We start from the raw sequence: 18,480 nt of genomic DNA, 5'->3' as shown, positions 1-18,480 counted from the left end.
TTGAACAGTATTTTCGTCTATAGGATGGCATATTTCAAAAAACAAAACTGCACTCAAGCGTGTTGTCACAGCAACCGCTGAGCACATACTATGTAATTGAATTTCGGTCCGTGGACCTATTTACGTGCCAGAAACAGTCTAGTTGACATGTCTTCTCTAGTACGTAGTACATTATAACTCAATGGTTATGGTATTTGTGTTGTGGTTTGATTTGTTTGCGAATTATTGTGCTTGGCTATGTAAACCTAAGCGAAAAAGAGCCTAGATGTGTATAAATGTGAAGAGCATCTACTAAATTAAATAAAAACACATTGGCTGTTATTAATGGTACGTTTAAAAACTTAATTTTTTCGATTTAGGCTCAAAAAATAGTCAAAAAACAATGTTATGACATTTTTCTTTTTAAAATATTTCATTTAGATAATGGCAATGGGTATAGTTCTTTAATCCTTAAAGTATAATTAATTTTTAGGTTAATTAAATTATGGAAAAACTCAAAGATATAGATATAAATGCTGTTTTATGGAAGTCTATTAAAAATGACGGCCTAAACCTTAATTATACGGTTGCTATACCAAGACCAATAGCCAATACAATATTGGAGGAACTTGAAGATACGTTAGAATATTTTGCAGGAGATCTGGCGCGCATAAAGTAAGTCTGAAAATATTGATATAGGTGTACCAGAATCTCATGGCAAATGGGGAAAATAAACTTTGTTGATTGCAATACTGGGGAAATTGGATTAAACGATCTTGATACTTTTTATTTTTTTATTTATGACTAATATTAATGAACATGAAGTACGAATGCCTACCTACCTATACATTTTAGGTATGTGTATGAAGAATGTTGTTATACATCGGGTTTTTAACATAGAAACATGTCTTGAAAAATAAGTAAACCGTATAGTACTGTGAATAATTTTATTATGTATCATACTTATAACTTATCACTTCATTCAGAACTAGAAAACGATTCTAAGAACTCCACTTGCATTTCTTGTTCTTCAATAGATGATCAAGTTAAAGAGGTATTTATAGAGGGTGGAATTTTGTAATGCCACTTGGAGGGAAAGTGCTCTTAATACTGTAGATAGAAAATTTTACTGAAAGAAAACATTTTTATTATTGAAAAAACAAAGAGAACTGCCTTCAAAGATTCGATTTTTTTTTTCGAAAATTCACTACTATAACATACAATTTTCTGTAACATTATCAAAATAATTTAAGATTTCATGGTTTTCCTTTCATTTGATTTATCAAGTTTGTTAGAGAGATTTCGTCCTTATACTTAACCCTAACGATCGATGTAATAAAAATACATGATGTCATTTTTAACAGATTTTAGTTGGTTCGATTTCCGGGTGTGGTAAGCAAATTTTTAATTTTTTGGAAATCTTTGAATGCAGTTCTAATTCTTTTCAAAAATAAAGGAATGTTTTCTTTGAGAAAAAATTTCTATCTACAATATTTAATTTTAGAGTAGGTACTTTCCCTCCAGGTGGCATTACAAAATTCGACCGTGTATAATTGTATAAATCGCTTTCAGCATTTCAATTACTCAAACTTGCTTGATGAAATCTTTTTCAATTTTCTTTACATGGTCATAACTTTTTCACTATTCCTCTGCACCAATCTATGAAATACACCTGAAAACCCCGATAAAGCAGCTATTAGGTAAGAATAATTTAAATATAAAAATATCCCACCCTCCTTCTGACGCAGTTAGGTAATAAACTAAATGTATCAAAACATTTCACTCCAACTTACTGTCAACTCAACGACGCGCTTTAAAATCAAAGATTGAGTTTGAATTATGCCCTATTTTACAATACACATTGAAAACAATATGATTTGCTTGAGCTTTTTCGACTTTTTCACAAAAATAACAAATAGGCATGAAGAGATTACAAAATTTCTGCAGCGGCTGACAGATCTCTTTTTTTTTTTTTTTTTTGAACAGATTTAACGGCTTCGGATAGTGTCCTTACGGCCAATTCTTTAGTGAGTTATTTCTTTCTTTGTATTTTCATTCATGAGTACTTTCTGAGTGTTTTCAATGGATTTCTGTTCTTCTGTATCTTAGTTGAAATGTCTTCATAAATTTATATGTGTATTTACAATGTACTGGTAAATATGTGGGTACGTCTTTTCATTCGCTAGTATGGATGGCAAGAGGCGGGGAATATTTTCATCTTCTTGATAGATCTTCAGTAAGCCATCCACTAGCAGAAGCCTTTCCAAATTAAAGGCTGGGCACTGAAGAATAAGATGGTCTAAGTCTGCCGCATCTGCCTGGCAAAATTCACATTTATCTGTAGTGACCATTTTAATCCGTTTAAGGTGGGTTGGAAATTTTGCGTGTCCAAGTCGTAAGCGATTCATTGTAGTGATGAAACTTCTTGAGGTAGAACTTTGCGACTTGCAGTACCATGGTTTTCTTGGAAGTTTCTGTTGTATTTGTCCATACCATTTTCCTTTGGTTAATTTAGTGATATTCCACTCTTCATGCCAATTATCGAACATACGGGTTTTCAAGATGGAGTCATAGTCTGAGATGGGTACAGGGGGCGCTGGATACCGTGAATCGCCACTATATGGACTTTCTATCTTCATCAATCTGTCCACTATTTCATTGCCAGTAATCCCAGAATGCGAGGGGACCCACATAAACTCTATTTGCTTGCAATCATTATTCAATAATATTTCTCTTATTTTCGTTATGTAGATGTTGGTCTTGTAATGAATATGAGTGTTTTGAAGACAAGTGAGGACACTCAAGGAGTCGGTAACAATCAAGAAAGTATTCTCATCTCTTATTCCTCCAATATATTGCAATGCAGTATATATTGCATAGGCTTCCGCTGTGAAAATTGATGCGTTCTTATCAAGTGTAAAACATCTCCCAAACTTAACTCTTGAATCATAATACGCTGCTTTAGTGTTTTCCTCAGTTTTAGAACCGTCTGTGTATATCTTCCGATGCCGAACCTTTTCGCTATTTACAAATTGGACAAACTCATAGTTGTTATTAACTTTCTTCAAGCAAACCATTGGTATCTTAGTCTGAATTTCTAATGTACTTAGATCCCAATTTACCCTATGGTCTATGCATTTACAAATTTCTTTTAGTTCATTTAAATGCTCACATTGCAAAAGACAATTGTTGTAATACAAATTAAAGTACATTTTATTACTTAAAATCTTAACATAAAACTTTTCTGTTAAATATCTAAGTCTAACTAAGATTGGTGGAATCCCGGACTCTATTTCTAAGGAATTTATTGGAGTTGAACAAAAAGCTCCAGTTATAATTCTTAATCCCTTGTTTTGAATGACTTCTAGCTTACGATACAAAAAATTACTTAGATATCTCCCATAAACAATAAGTCCATAGTCATAATGAGATCTAACTATAGCCTTAAAGACCATATTTAAAATTTTTGGGTCCATTCCCCACGTAACACTTGCTAAGTGTCTCATGATATTTACAGTTTTTTGCATTTTATCTACAATTTTAAGCACATGAGAATGAAAAATTAATTGAGAGTCAAAAATAATACCTAAAAATCTCTTTTCTTCCACTAATTGAATATTTACAGAATTATATACAATATTTACATGATCACGAGACTGAGAATCATTTTTCTTAGTGAAAATCATGCCCGAGCTTTTAGTGGGATTTACATCTAGTTTCAACTTAACATTATAATACAAATATAATTGACGTAAAGCTTCATTAATAGTAAATTCGGCAAGTGATAAATTTCTATTAGTAGTGTACAACACAATATCATCTGCATATTGCAAAACCGATAATCTAGGAACTGAAATAAACCTATGTATTTGAGATGTGTACAGCAAGTAAATCAAGGGTGATAAGGTGGCCCCCTGAGGAACCCCTTTATAAACTAATTTTGGACCATGAAGGACATTGTTGAACTTTAAATAAACGGTACGCGAATAAAAAAAAACAAAAATCCATTTGCACACTTTACCTGGGATATTGAAGCTATGTAGAATCTCAACAAGGGTTAAAAGATTGACGTTATCAAACGCTCCACTCACATCTAAGAAGGTACATAATAAATAGCTGTGATCACAAAAAGATTCTTGAATATCACCTGTGAACTTTACAAGACTATCTAATGTAGAACGGCCTTTACGAAACCCAAATTGATCGTGAGGGATAATTAATCTAGATTCCACAAAAAGTTCTAATCTAGTCTTTAACATATTTTCAAAAATTTTCCCTACACAAGAAGATAAAGAAATAGGTCTGTAAGAATCAGCATATTTAGGATCCTTATCCGGTTTGAGAATAGGAACTACAGCGATAGTTTTCCATGACTTTGGTATTAAGCCAGCGGACCACAAATTGTTGAAAATATTAAGCAAAATTAATTTAGCTGAAGGGTCTAAGCGTTTAATCAAAATATACGGAATATCATCAAGTCCTGGAGAAGTGTCTTTTTTAGAATTTAAAGAAAAATTAAACTCTGTTTCAGTAAAAAGTGAATTCAAATGTATATTAAAATCATTAAAAACAAATAAATTGTTGAGGTGGTCAGTATCTACAGAATCATGATTAGGAGCTATTTTATCAAAAAAATCTTGTAAAAATTCTTCATCTTTGCTATCAGGCTTTGAAGCTTTTCTATTAAAAACTTTAATGAACTTCCATATTTTGCTGATTGGTGTACAACGATCAAAGCTAGAACACAATTTTTTCCAACTGATTATCTTTTGTTCTTTAATAATCAATCTTTTAGATGCTTCAAGTTTTTTATAAATAATGTAATTTTCTATTGTTGGATGACGTCTATACATATGAAGAGCTAATTTAGTTTCCTTAACTGCATTGGAACAAGTTTCATTCCACCATGGCATAGGCTTATAAACTTTGCGTCTATTATTACTATCATAAGTGTGTATCGGTATAAAATCTTTTCTCAAAGCATTTAATAAGTCACAAAATTCTGCATAAGCAAAGAGCGGGTCTGGATAATCAAGAAGATGATTAAAAATCGTTCTAGATTTGATTGTATAGCCTAACCAGTCAGCTTTTTTGTAAATAAACTTTTCAAAACTACAGGAATCTTGGTATATTTCACAATCATAATTTAAGTTAACTAAAGTAGGAAAATGATAGCTACCTAAGGTATCCTCTGTATAAACTGACCACTCTGCTGAAGCTGCTAATGAAGGAGATACGAATGCAATGTCGATTGCTGATGCCGAATGATTGGGACGGCTTAGTGTGGTAGGCTGACCATCGTTTAATATATACAAATTAATTTCATCAAGCATATCATAAATCTGAATACCTCTTGGCTTGTTTGTAGAAGACCCAAATGCTGTATGATGGGCATTGAAGTCGCCCATTACTAGAACTGGAGAAGGTAAAGAACTAATAATATTTTTTAAATTATTTACTGGAAAACGACCAGGACGTGGAGGACAATACGCACCCAAAACTGTTATTGAACTATTACGATTTACTTTTACACTAATGGCTAATGTTTGGATTCTATCATTACTTGCTGTAACAATTTCTGATGTTAAAAGAGAGTTTTTACAAATAATGGCAACACCACCGTAACCAGTGTCACTGTCATTTCTAAATATTTTATAACCTCTAAATTTTACTGAATCTGATGATTTTAACTAGTGTCCGACCGAAATTTCGGTTTCGGTTTCGGTTTCGGCCAGTTTCGGCCAAAAAATCAAGTTTCGGTCCGAGTTTCGGTTTCGGCCAAAAACGGCCGAACCTTTCGGCCGCGCCGAAACTTACAACATCGTACCTTAGGGTAGTTAAATTTTCAAACAGAACCTCTGTAACTGTGCTGAAATTTCATTGTGATAAATCTTTGAAAGTAGAAACCTATAATTATAGGTCGGCGAGATATTAATTTTAGAAAAAAATGGGCTTACTATAAGTCTACCAGAATCTCATGGCAAACAAAAATATTGGAAAAGTGTGTTTTTCATATGGCAATAATAATTGTCTATGGTTTAATTGTCACCTGTCAATGAAAATTATGAAATCTGTCAGCCGCTGCAAAAAATTTGTAATCTCTTCTTGACTATTTCTTATTTTTGTGAAAAAGTCGAAAAAGCTCAAGCAGGTCATATTGTTTTCAATGTGAATTGTAAAATAAGGCATAATTCAAAGTCAATCTTTGATTCAAAAGCGCGTCGTCGAGTTGACAGTAAGTTGGACTGAAATGTTTTGATACATTTAGTTTATTACCCAACTGCGTCAGAAGGAGGATTATGTTTTTACTTTTTTATTATATTATTCTTACTTAATAGCTGCTTTATCGGGGTTTTCAGGTATATCTCACAAATTGGTGCAGAGGAAAATGTTATGACCATGTAAAGAAAAATGAAAAAGATTTCATCAAGCAAGATTGAATAATGGAGAAGTTTCCAATTTTTTTCTTTAAATAAACTTAAATAAATATAAGTAAAACTAATAATAATTGTGAAAGAATCATGAAAATATCTCTACAAATGAATAAGTTACAGGGCCCTAAAGTTGCGCATAACTATTCACGCCATTTTGATCGGTGTATTCACGACAGTCATTCGGAGTACAAACAGTGAATCACCCCTAATCCGGTGCTGTTGACAGATCCATTTTTTTAAAATCTAGCAGTTTTTAATTTTTCAGCTAGGGTCACTCAAGATTCTTTCTTAGTAAAATTTTGTAACCTTTTTAAATATCCCAGACTTGGCCATATACAAAAAGAACGGCACCGCCTGTTTCAGTTCCACGCGAAAATATCTAGGTAATTTAAATAATTAATTTCCCAGACATTTCTTGATCGATTTAAAAAAAAAATCACCGTCTTTTTAGTTTTAGTATATATTTTAATCCCATTCAGAGAAATATAGTGTTTTTAACATCAGGAAACTTCTCCATTGAAATGCTGGAAGAGCAATTTATTTACAATACCTCTTTATCTTGATCATCTATTGAAGAACAAGAAATGCAATTGGAGTTCTTAGAATCGTTTTCTAGTTTTGAATGAAGTGATAAGTTAAAAGTATGATTCATAATAAAATTAGTTACTTAAAGTAATATACGATTTATTTATTTTTCAAGACATTTTCCTATGTTAAAAACCCTATGTATAACAACATTCTTCATACACATTCCTACCTAAAATGTATACTCGTACTTCATGTTCATTAATATTAAAGTCATAAAAGTAAAAAATTAAACAATATCAAGATCGTTTATTCCAATTTCCCCAGTATTGCTCTCAACAAAGTTTATTTTCCCTATTTGCCATGAGATTCTGGTACACCTATAACATTTTTTCGACTTTTTAAGGACTTTTTTTTATTCTATAAAAGGTTCGGTTTCGGTTTCGGTTTCGGCCGAAAATACAATAAAACCGAACCTTCGGTTTCGGTTTCGGTTTCGGCAAAATAACATGTTTCGGTCGGTCACTAATTTTAACCAAGTTTCATTGAGAATTAAAATATCAATATTGAGTGTAATTAAAAGCTCACTTACGAAGGGAGTCTTAGGCTTAAGACTCTGAATATTGTGTTGAACAATAACTAAAGATTTACTATCCATTTTGAGAAACTTTCTTTAAAAACATTTCTTTAATATTAGAGGAATTAATTGGCAAGCTGTTTTCTTTGTCACAAAAAGTTAATAAAGTATCAACAATAGCTTTAATAATTAGATCATTATTGATAACATCAGTCAACAAGTTTTTATTTTTAATCTCTTTCGTGTCTTTAACATTTTGTTGTTGAGGTCGGGAACCTACTGCTTTGGCAAAAGATTTGTTTAAAGTTGGGAAGAAAGAACCCAAAGTAGTTTTGTTCATTATTTTATATTTGTTTTCTTCAATTTTCTGTTGTTTAACTGGACAAATCCTTGCCACAGCAATATGCTCGCCTTTACAATTGACACATAGAGGTTTGTTTGCGTTAGTACATTCTTTGTATGAGTGAGGTTGTGAACATATGGAGCATACGATGTTCCTTTTACAAAATTTAGTAGTATGACCAAATGCCATACATTTATAACACTGCATTACAGGCTTAATGTATTCAGTTACAGGTACAATGCTTAGACCATAGTTAACATGCTCGGGGAGTACATTACCTGCAAAGGTCAGAGATACAGTTTGCAATGGGATGATACCTTCAGGAGTGCGCTTCGTGAACCTTCTGACTGCCAGGATCTCCTGTGAACTGAGAAGTTTGTCAAATAGATGTTTGCAGCTAAGATCTGTGGGAATGTATCGTATAACTCCTATGCATTCTGATGTTGCCGCAGGGATGAAGGCTTTGATGTCATGAGAAGACAAGAATGTTGAGTTAAACAGTAACGCATTAGCATTCTTTGCATTATCAAAAATAACAGCATACCGCATTGCATTCACTCGTTTTATTTCTTTGACTCCCTTGTTGTACCGACTAAAAATGCTATTTAGGTAGATAGGGTCCTTGTTTCCAAACTTTACAGTGTCATTTGTGCTTTGTATGTATACAGGAAATATACAACCTGGAGAATTATCAGGATAACAACGTATATGGTTCTTCTTGTAGTATGGTGCATGTATAGACTCATCATCTTGTACTTCATCTACTTTTCTCTTCTTAGTATTATGCTTGGGGTCTTTACCCCCACTGTCAGAACTCATCTCGCCACTATAGCCGCTAATTTACTGTTAGATTAACTATTTAATTAAAGGACATTGTCAGAAACCGCCTAAAAAACCGCCCAAAAACATTAACCCATCATAATTATTTTCTATTTTTTTTAATACATTAAGCACCCTTTCATTCTAATGGACACTTAAGCATTGAAAAATTAAATAAATAAGTCTTTTAACGTTTATTCTATAATACTATTACAACTTCCGGACGTTTTGGTGCGTGGCATGGTCTAAAACCTATCAAGTTCCATAATTTTTGCCGATAAAATCTGTACGAGGCATTACCGTACTTTATTGCTGGGAGTCCATGTATAGTGATGTTCCTGCGGCCATCATAGACAATAAAATATCGATTTTGAAAATAAAATAAATCGATTAAACTGCTTTGAAGACTAGATTTGCGTTAAAAGCTAAAAAGATATTGACAGTTTGACACTATTACAAGAAGATATCTAAAGTGTCCAACTGGTCGAAGGTCGTAAATAAAATAAAAATAATTAGGACCATAAACTGATATTCATGGTATCATAACTGTAAAAGTGTCAGAATCCGATGTTGAATCCAATGCCAGTTGAAGTGTGAGAAACATAAATATATTTTTTTTTATGTGACAGGAGGCAAATGAGCAGACGGATCACCTGATATCAACCTAGTATAGTTGCCAGTCTCTCATAATCTATGCCAATGAGGGTTTTCGCGATTGAAAAATCCGCCAGATGGCAATACGTAGACGTGAGGTCCAAATGCTGCATGATTGGTTATTTTTGACATGACATTGACAGATATCCACCAATCATGCAGCATTTGGACCTCGCGTCTACGTATTGCCATCTCGCGGATTTTTCAATCGCGAAAACCCTCATTCATAGCACATGTATAATAATAGACCAAATGAACTTTTATAGATTGTGAAAGAGAAGATAAAGATTTTATTATTTTATTAAAATCTTGCCACGAGGTAGTTTTTCAGTAGAAACCAGGATTGGATAATCGCTACAGGCAAGTATCAGAACATTTTATAAATATTTTTAATCGATTATATCCATGTGAATCGTTTTAATAAATTGTCATTTTACTTTTTCAATTAAAACTTTTTCAATCCCTAGTCTTGTCAAACTGTCATAATGTCAACAAATTATAAATGTCACGTCAGTTGACTCAATTTCAGTCTTCTGTGCGTTTATTGTATTTTTATTTCAATGAAATAGTGCTAAAGGGTTAGTACTAAAACTGAAAGCCTTTTTTCAGAAAGAAAACCAATGTGGTGCCCTTATTATTCATGCTGTTTGAAAGTTACAAGTCAGTGATACAGAGTTGCCGACATTATAACTCCGTAGTGATACCATACCAAAGAAGAAGTTTTCCTAAACACTTGTGTTGTTTTTATATGTGATCGAATAAAAAGGATTAATTCTACTGCTCAAATGGAATAACTTATCCCAAGAGACCGAATATAAAAAAAACCTCTCCATAGAAATTATCACCATCACGAGGATGTGAATTTTTTTGAGAATTTGATATTGGTCCTGTAAGAAAAGTAGTTGTATTTCAGTAGTAGAATCAACCCTTCTTGTTTCATCAGCAAGAGTAACTATAAAAACGCCCTGTAGGTAGGTATTATTAAGCTGAAGAGTTTGTTTAGTGTCAAAGACTGTCACACAGTGTAACTTAAATTGGCATATTATGATAATGAACATAAAAACTTAAATAAATATTTATGTTAATATTTTTTCTATTTATTTATTTTCCCAAAGCTTCACAGTGACAGCTGAAACAGCAATACTGTTAACAAAACAGTAAAACTAAACTTGGAACAAACTGTTACAAATATGAGGGGTTTAATATTTTACAAATTAAAATAAAACCGCATGTTGCTTTACTTTCTCGTATAGGTAATAAATGTAATTAATGGCTAGATTATTAATGTTACTTTGTTACCCTCAATAGTGAGGAAATCTTATAAAATGGTAACCCTGATTTTTATTGTCATTCAAGTGCTCTTTCTTCGCATAGGCTTCTGTGATTTGGCCAAGGGCCACACACATTGCGATAACATTATGCGACATTGATTTGACAGCAGCGGAGTGAAGTCTTGCGACTATGCAAAATGATACCCTGTAATCGTAGCGCATACAGACATAGACGGGGCGGGGCACATAGCTCGTAGAGCTGATGGCCGCTGGGGCAGGAAAGTTCTTGAGTGGCGACCACGAGCCGAAAGACGTAGCGTGGGCAGGCCTCCCACTAGGTGGACCGACGATCTGGTGAAGGTCGCGGGAGGTGCCTGTATGCGAGCGGTGCAGGATCGGTCTTCGTGGAAATCCTTGGGGGAGGCCTTTGTCCAGCAGTGGACGTCTTTTCGGCTGAAACGAACGAACGAACGATACGTATTACCACTATTTACCAGACATTACTATTTATTGCATACTCGCCGGATTACACGTAGGAGCACGCGCGTAACAGCTTCGGCCTTGCATTATTATAAGATCTTGTTCCGCCCTTTTACGAACTTCCTCCGTGAGGATATCCCCGCCGAATTCTATGATGAACCTATCAAAAGTCATATTCTGCAATGTCAACCCACCACAAGGTGGACCGACGACCTGATAAAGGTAGCGGGAAGGCGCTGGATGCAGGCCGCTACCAACCGTGCGATGTGGAAGTCATTGGGGGAGGCCTATGTTCAGTAGTGGACGTCCTGTGGCTGAAATGATGATGAAGATGAAGAAATGAATGAAAATGACAAATCTTCGAACGTGTATAATACCGTGCCAAAGTAATCATATAATTTTGGCACCTTAATAACTATTGCCGTTTTTGTTGTAAAGATCATGCAGCGCTACTTGCGGATATTATTGGAAAGAAAACTATGTGGGCTCTAGATCTGAAGCCGCTTTAACGAACACGAAGTGCTCATACAATGCGGCGTATTTTCTTCCAGTCTTTAGTCAGGACTTTAGTCGAATTAAAACCCCGGTTGAACGTGATATAGCCGCACTAGAATACGATGCTTTTTTGCATAATCGCAAGACTTCGTTCCGGTGTCGACCGAATGTTATCATGATGTATGTGGCCCAGGGGTTACCGTAGCCGCTAAGGTTTGAAACTTCTTGCTTAAAATATTGTAGTCTTTGGCATAGACTACGATGGTAGTCATGGAGATAGGAGTTTGTTATCTCGTGTCAGATGTAAATGGTGAAAAGAAAACTCATGATTCGTGGTATTTTTATGTAATATGTAGGTATTTTATAAAAGTGGAACCCCGAGTGATCTCCAAAACCCATTCTATTATTATATACGATTCGGCTTCGATATCTATAATACAATAGGAGTTTATTTCATGTGTCAGATGACAAGGGTGGAAACAACCTACGATTCATGTTGTTTATTTACGTGCAATATGTGGGCATATTGTAAAAGTGGAATGCCGAGTTGTATTTCTAAAACTTGTTCTATTATTTTATACTATTTGGCTGCGACTCGGCGTGACGAGAATACAAAACATTTTTCGCGAATCGGTGTTCATACATTCACACAACGCCATGTTGTCATAAACGACATATTATAAAATCGCTGTGATTTAATATTCTTAATCATTAATTTTATGGCAAGTGTCCATCAGGAATCATTGTTCTTACACACAGAATCGTATTATTTCGCTTTCGGGTAGTAATATGTCAAAATTGTTGGTTCTTTAGGCGAACAATGTATGGAGAACGAACATTGTCCTTTATTAAACTCGCAAAGAAAAAGTTGAACCTCCCGCCTCGAGAGCTTCCCGCCAAAAAATCTGACAGATCTCTTGATTTACTTTGACAGGTGACAATAAAGCCATAGACAATGGCCATATGAAAAACACACTTTTCCAATATTTTTGTTTGCCATGAGATTCTGGTACACCTATACCTACTACGTAACTATTGAGAATTTTTTCGTGATACTTGAGCGCGAGTTTCATAGAAGTACCTACTTTTAAATTTAAAAAAAGTTCCTACCCCAGACCCCACTGCGCTGTTATTTTTTTTATTAGGGAGTAGGTACAAAATTGTAGCTATAGCAAAGATAGAATGGTAGGAGGGTACATTAAAATTAAAACATAGGTAACTAGTTACATAACAATATTATCTCGTAAAAACCGTTTCATATTACTTAACTTTTAAAAATGTTTTTGCATACTATAGGGTTTTTGGCAAAGTGCATCCTCTACCGCGTCAACAAGTCGCTTATGCGTCTTTCCGTTCTATACATGGCCAGAACGCACCCATAGGAAACTGCTCGTGTATATTTCGGAGTGCCTGTTTGTAAATCTGTGACTCCAAACTATACACGAATTTTGGGTACTGATCGTGTATAGTTTGGAGGAGCTTAGTAAAAAAAGTCATCTCCAAACTATACTCGATTAGTTTCTACTACACCACTTACACTTGACTAGAGTGTGTTTAGTTGATATTGATTTAGTAAAATTCAGTAAAATATGGAACTATATTTAAAATTACATTTATTTGACATTATTACATAAAATATTATTATTTTACTGAATCTATAATAAATCTAGATTTTTAACACTATTGTAAGTGGTTTTTGAAATTAAATTGATTAGGTAGATTTCAAATTAAATAACAATTTAATTAATATGAGAGAGAGTGAGAGAAGAAAGTTCAACGCGCATTAAATACAATATTATGCGAGACTTTAAATGCTAGGTTTGTATTGTCGGCCGTTTGGTGTAGTGGTTCGAAGTGGTAGCGGGTTCGATTCCCGCACAGTACAAACATTTGTGTGCATGAACATATTTGTTTGTATTGGACTGGGTGTTTTCTATGTATAATAAGTATTTACAAAAAAAAGTATTTAATTATGTTTATATCCGTTGTCTAGTACCCATAGTACAAGCTTTGCTTAGTTTGGGACTAGAAGCGCAGTGTAAAATGTCTAAGGATATTTATTTATTATTTATTTTATTTATTAACTTTTATCTCAAGAACAAAATCATTTTGACATATTTCCATACCTACAATTGGTGAAATATCAGCCCCAAAACAAATATCTTTTCCATGGCAGAATAAGAAACACCAAAAAATCCTTTATCAAAACAATGACACGTGTCGAAAGATGATTCAATGTTTAAAGTAGACACGCAGATATGAATTAATCTATCTATATAAATAAAAATGAATTGATGTTCGTTAGTCTGATTAAAACTCGAGAACGGCTGGGCCGATTGAGCTGATTTTGGTTTTAAAATGTTTGTCGTAGTCCAGGGTAGGTCTAAACGGTGAGCAAATACGCGCGCGATATTGTTTTTCTGTAATAGACAAAATTCCACGCGAGCGAAGCCGCGGGCGGAAAGCTAGTATGTAATAGAAAGAGAGGTCAATAAGTCAAAATGACTAGCATGCAACTACTCGCGTATAAATTGTAATCACGCACTTATTACAATACATACATGATTAGTCCGTATGCGTACTGGCGATGTATATTTTGGAGGAAGATAATTGACCTAAGTCACTACAAAGTATACGCGAGCAGTACGCAGCGTATGCGTACTGGTCGTGTATAGTTTGGAGGAGCTTAGTAAAAAAAGTCATATCCAAACTATACTCGATTAGTTTCACACCCTTGCGTTCTGGCTATGTATAGAATGGAAAGACGCGTCGCTTATGGAGACCCAGGAATAACTTACACATATTCGGGAACGACTGTGCCTGCTTTGCCCTGGCCTGCGCCAGTTTTAGCCCTGCGAGATTTTCTATTTGCTCTTAAGGGCATTAAATATGATTTCGTTCTGGTGAACAAGTAAGTTCTACTAAAGATATTGAAAATAAAAGACTTATTGCAAATTGATTAGATTTAGTGATGCGATTTCTTTTCAGGTACAGAAATGGTAATGACCACATGGGTGAGCACAGAGACAATGAACCAGAATTAGATAACAACTATCCCATTGCGTCAATTTCTCTTGGTCAAGAAAGGGATTTCGTTTTGAAACATAAAGATGCAAGAAAACCTGGTAAAGACAAAAAAGATATACCCACAGGTAATGTTTATTTCAAGTCTTCATATTTGTTAATTGTTACAGAATCATCAATATTCTTAAGCTTAAAAAACATATATCGAAGTAAACGAGCTTCATAGGTGACAGTCTGTTTGGCTTTCGTGTTTGCATCTTCCTCTTGAAAGGGGCTCTCGATAACAGTGCTCACTCGTCTGCCATATGTCTCACATCCTTCGAGAAATTGCAAGCATTCTTTAATAGTGTTATCTTTAACGACTATCAAGTGCTTAGCCAAGTTCTCTAGAAACGACAGAAAACATCGTTTTGCGTAGAACCAAGTGTCAGTACCTAGACGTTTGTTGAAGGGCTCCAACGATTTGATTACTCTAGAAATACCAAATTCGTAGTTACCTTTTGCACAATACAATGTTCCGATCACCAAGTTGACGATGCACAAGTGATAGAATTTCTTCTGCGGATCCTCGAAAATTTGTTGTTCTTCCTCTTTTTCTATTTTTCGCATTATATCTTCTGCTTCTTCGTTTTGGGAGGTCATTATATACGATACGCACAAATTAGCTAATACGACAGCACTTATGTCTAAAATATTGTCATACTGCTTTTTTACTATTGGCTCGTAAAAGCTAGCAGCTTCCTTGTATTTATTTTCTTGCATAAACAATACGTGGGCTACATTCAGACGCCAGACATCAGATTCGTTGCAGAATTCCACAGATTTCCGGAATATCTTCTCAACTTGTCCATAGTTCTCCATATCCCAATAAATCTTCGCTTGTGCCATAACTACCGGTATGTATCTTTCCAAAGCTTCTTCGTATTCTACAACGGCTTTTTTAACTTGGTCATTATCACCTTGAGCGCGACTTTCTTGGACTACTTTTGTAAGCTTTCGTAATTGCTCAGCATGTTTCGAAGCAATGTCTTCGTACTTTTGAAATGCTTCCTCTGGTGAAGTTTGGCTTGTGATTATAGCATCTAAGAAGTCGTATAAATACGGGGTTAAATATTTGTATGTAAACTGAGCGTTTTCAGCTAACACGTCTGCTGCTAAATCAAAATATTCAAATTTGCAATAAAGAAGCAGTAAGTTAGCAAAGGTTTCTGGTGGAAAAGGATCTTGTTGTAGCAAAAAATGAAGTTTTTCAAAGCCGTCGGTTGGCTTTATGTCGATTGAAGTGAGTGCTAAATTGTGCAATGTTACTGCATCAAGTTCGTGTTCATGTCTTGGTGGCATGTCGCTTAGTGCTTCTCTTGCAGACTCGATATTTTTCAACTGATATTCGATAGCAGCTTTTAAATTGAATACTTCAGTCAGCGCTGTCTCGTGTAGAGTCAATGTGTTACCGACAGATTTTACTTCAGATGTTTCAGCTTGCATACCGACAGCCAATTCTGGGTGATCTCGAATACCTCTTTCGATAACAAGAGTGATATGTTTTAGGGCTTGTGGATATTCTTTCAATCTAAAGTAACATAAAGCTACATTGTAATGTAAGTGCGCATTGAATCCCAAAACATTGAGACTTCTAGAAAATTTCTGCAGTGCTTCTTCATACTGATTCTCTTTGAATAGGAGACATCCCAGGTTTATATCTTTGTCAGGGTCTTCTTGAGGGTATGATTCTACAAGTCCTTTAGCACTTATTGTATCGTCTTCCCCATATTTTATAGCAGATTGCAATTTAATAACTTTCCGCTCTAATTCTGGTGCATTGATTTGCATCGTGACTTTATAAGACTCATCAAACATGGAGGCTTCGTAGAGAGCTTGTGCAAAATACAGTTTATATTCGGGCACATCAGGGTGCATTGCCGTTAATTGTTCATAGCAATTAGCAGCTTCGACGAATGCTTGTGTTCTAAAGTAGCAATATCCGAGCAAGGACAAGCCAGCACGATTTGGGTTGAAGTTGATGGCGTCGTTCAGTGCTTTTATTGCGTCCTCAAACCGAGCTTCTTTTATCTGAAAATGAACATTGGTTACAGGATACGATTTTGAAATGGGTATTACCTATTTGTTTGGTTGACGATCACCTCGATTTAACATGATAATACATTATAGAAGTCCTTTATTGTGATTGATTATCATAATAGATTAGGTTCGAGGAGTGTAAGTAAACAAGTGGGTAGCAAAAGGACGTTGTACATGAGTCCGCTGAGTGTCCTATTTTAATTAGATGCTACGTACTAGAAACGACTGTGCGCACTGCGTTATTGATAATTACTCGTGTATCCTTTTCAGTCTGAAAATAGGTTAGCTAAGTGTTCACGTCGTTAAATTAGCCTAAGGTAAGGCTGAAGAATGTCTTTGTGTTAATGTTTTATCTTGATGACATAACGGATGAGTCGTCAAGTGCCTGTTTACCTACACGTCTTTGGGCGATAGAAAAGCCATAAAGCCACTCGTGCAAGTGGATTACTTATGCCTGGCGCGTGGCAAATAGGCACCACACAGATAAAAGCCGTATATTTCGTCTGTTGAGTATTTATTAACAAAGAAAATTATTGTTAAGTAGGTACTTTTTCGTAATCTTTTGTCAGTCGAAAGATAAACCGCTATTTCACGATGTTATCAAATAATCTTTATCGTTGCAATCGTTAATCTAATCTACGTCCCGTTTAACGGATTCTGACCTGGCACAGATACAACGGCGAGGGTTTATGATAATGTTCGTTTATCGAATTACGTTTTTAATGATGTTGTTACCATTATTTCCGCATGGGTGCGATGATTGATGTTGCAAATCTTGGGTTGGGTTAGTTTATGTCATAGATAATGTTTTTGTTGCGCAATTTAAGGAAGAATTTTTAAGTAGATAGATTGTGGACTCATGTAGGTAGGCATATCTACTTACATAATATGGCATACCTAATCTATTTTTTTTGGTTCATTTAATTAAGTTAGGTATAGTTATAGTCTATAGACTCATCTAACTTAGTAAGTGGTATGTGTGGTACCTAGGTATCTACTACTTTGGTTATTTCGTCATCATTATAGAATTGCCTATGATTGTTTAACATTGTTTTGCTGACCGTATCTACCTATTTGCATAGAAGTTTCAAAGTTATTGAGAACAAAATAATAACAGATAACTAAACATTACTATTGTGTATATTGTTTTCGTATATTGTCCGTCTTTAATTTGCAAGTATTCCATGGTTTTGTGGCGTAAAATAAATTATTTTGTTAGTCACAAGCACAGCACTTCTGTTTACAGTTTCTTGTTGCTATGGAAACATCAATAAAACAACATCAAAGATAAATGGAAAACAAAGACAAACAAATTACTATTTTTGGAAATTAATTTTTGGATAAAATATGTACTATTCAACAGTGAGAATAATATTAAAGTATTGTATTTTCTCTTTTTTGCAGTTAAAATACTCTTAGAGCATGGCAGCATCTTACTCATGAATCCGCCGACGAATGAAGTGTGGTACCATTCGTTACCTGTGAGAAAGAAGCTTTTAGGCGCTAGAATTAACTTTCAGGAAAATGCGCATTAAATAAAAACAAATAAATTGAATTTATAATTTATACCTTGGGGAAAGTCCTTGGGTCAGTTACTGCTATCTGTCTGTATGTAAAAAAAAACAAATGTCAACAGCCAAAACGTCAGTAAAAAAAACGTCAAAATATTTTTTTTGTTGTCATTGTTGGAGGTACTATGCAGTTGCAGTTTTTGTGTAATAATCCATTTAATTTAATTAAAAAGTGAAATTATAAAGTGTTTGACCAAGAGGTAAGTTTCATAAACAATTTCGGACTAAG

The 18,480-nt window shown here is 34.5% G+C and overlaps 2 protein-coding genes and 1 long non-coding RNA gene across 5 annotated transcripts; 2 read left to right on the top strand and 1 right to left on the bottom strand.

The window, feature by feature from the left end:
• Window positions 1–205: 205 nt before the first annotated feature.
• LOC135071620 (DNA oxidative demethylase ALKBH2-like) lies at window positions 206–18,449 on the top strand. Its single transcript, XM_063965382.1, has 6 exons — window positions 206–327; window positions 473–654; window positions 12,874–12,920; window positions 14,356–14,488; window positions 14,566–14,729; window positions 18,085–18,449. The coding sequence occupies exons 2-6, from the start codon at window positions 485–487 to the stop codon at window positions 18,213–18,215; spliced, it is 645 nt and encodes a 214-aa protein (XP_063821452.1). The 5' UTR covers window positions 206–327; window positions 473–484; the 3' UTR covers window positions 18,216–18,449.
• On the top strand, window positions 7,473–8,411 carry LOC135071613 (uncharacterized). 2 transcript variants are annotated; one of them, XR_010257302.1, is made up of 2 exons: window positions 7,473–7,647; window positions 8,086–8,411. It is a non-coding gene; the product is annotated as an uncharacterized LOC135071613 (long non-coding RNA). The 2 variants fall into 2 exon arrangements; XR_010257301.1 differs by having other exon boundaries at window positions 7,473–7,673.
• LOC135071615 (intraflagellar transport protein 70A) lies at window positions 14,708–18,044 on the bottom strand. 2 transcript variants are annotated; one of them, XM_063965377.1, is made up of 2 exons: window positions 17,813–18,044; window positions 14,708–16,671 (listed from the first exon to the last, which is right to left on the bottom strand). In XM_063965377.1, the coding sequence occupies exons 1-2, from the start codon at window positions 17,864–17,866 to the stop codon at window positions 14,737–14,739; spliced, it is 1,989 nt and encodes a 662-aa protein (XP_063821447.1). In that variant the 5' UTR covers window positions 17,867–18,044; the 3' UTR covers window positions 14,708–14,736. The 2 variants fall into 2 exon arrangements, with proteins under 2 accessions (XP_063821447.1, XP_063821448.1); XM_063965378.1 differs by lacking the exon at window positions 17,813–18,044 and adding an exon at window positions 16,743–16,991.
• Window positions 18,450–18,480: the final 31 nt, after the last annotated feature.

Source organism: Ostrinia nubilalis, chromosome 5 (genome assembly GCF_963855985.1).
Source record: "Ostrinia nubilalis chromosome 5, ilOstNubi1.1, whole genome shotgun sequence".
NCBI lineage: Eukaryota > Metazoa > Arthropoda > Insecta > Lepidoptera > Crambidae > Ostrinia > Ostrinia nubilalis.
This window is presented reverse-complemented; position numbering and strand designations above follow the sequence as displayed.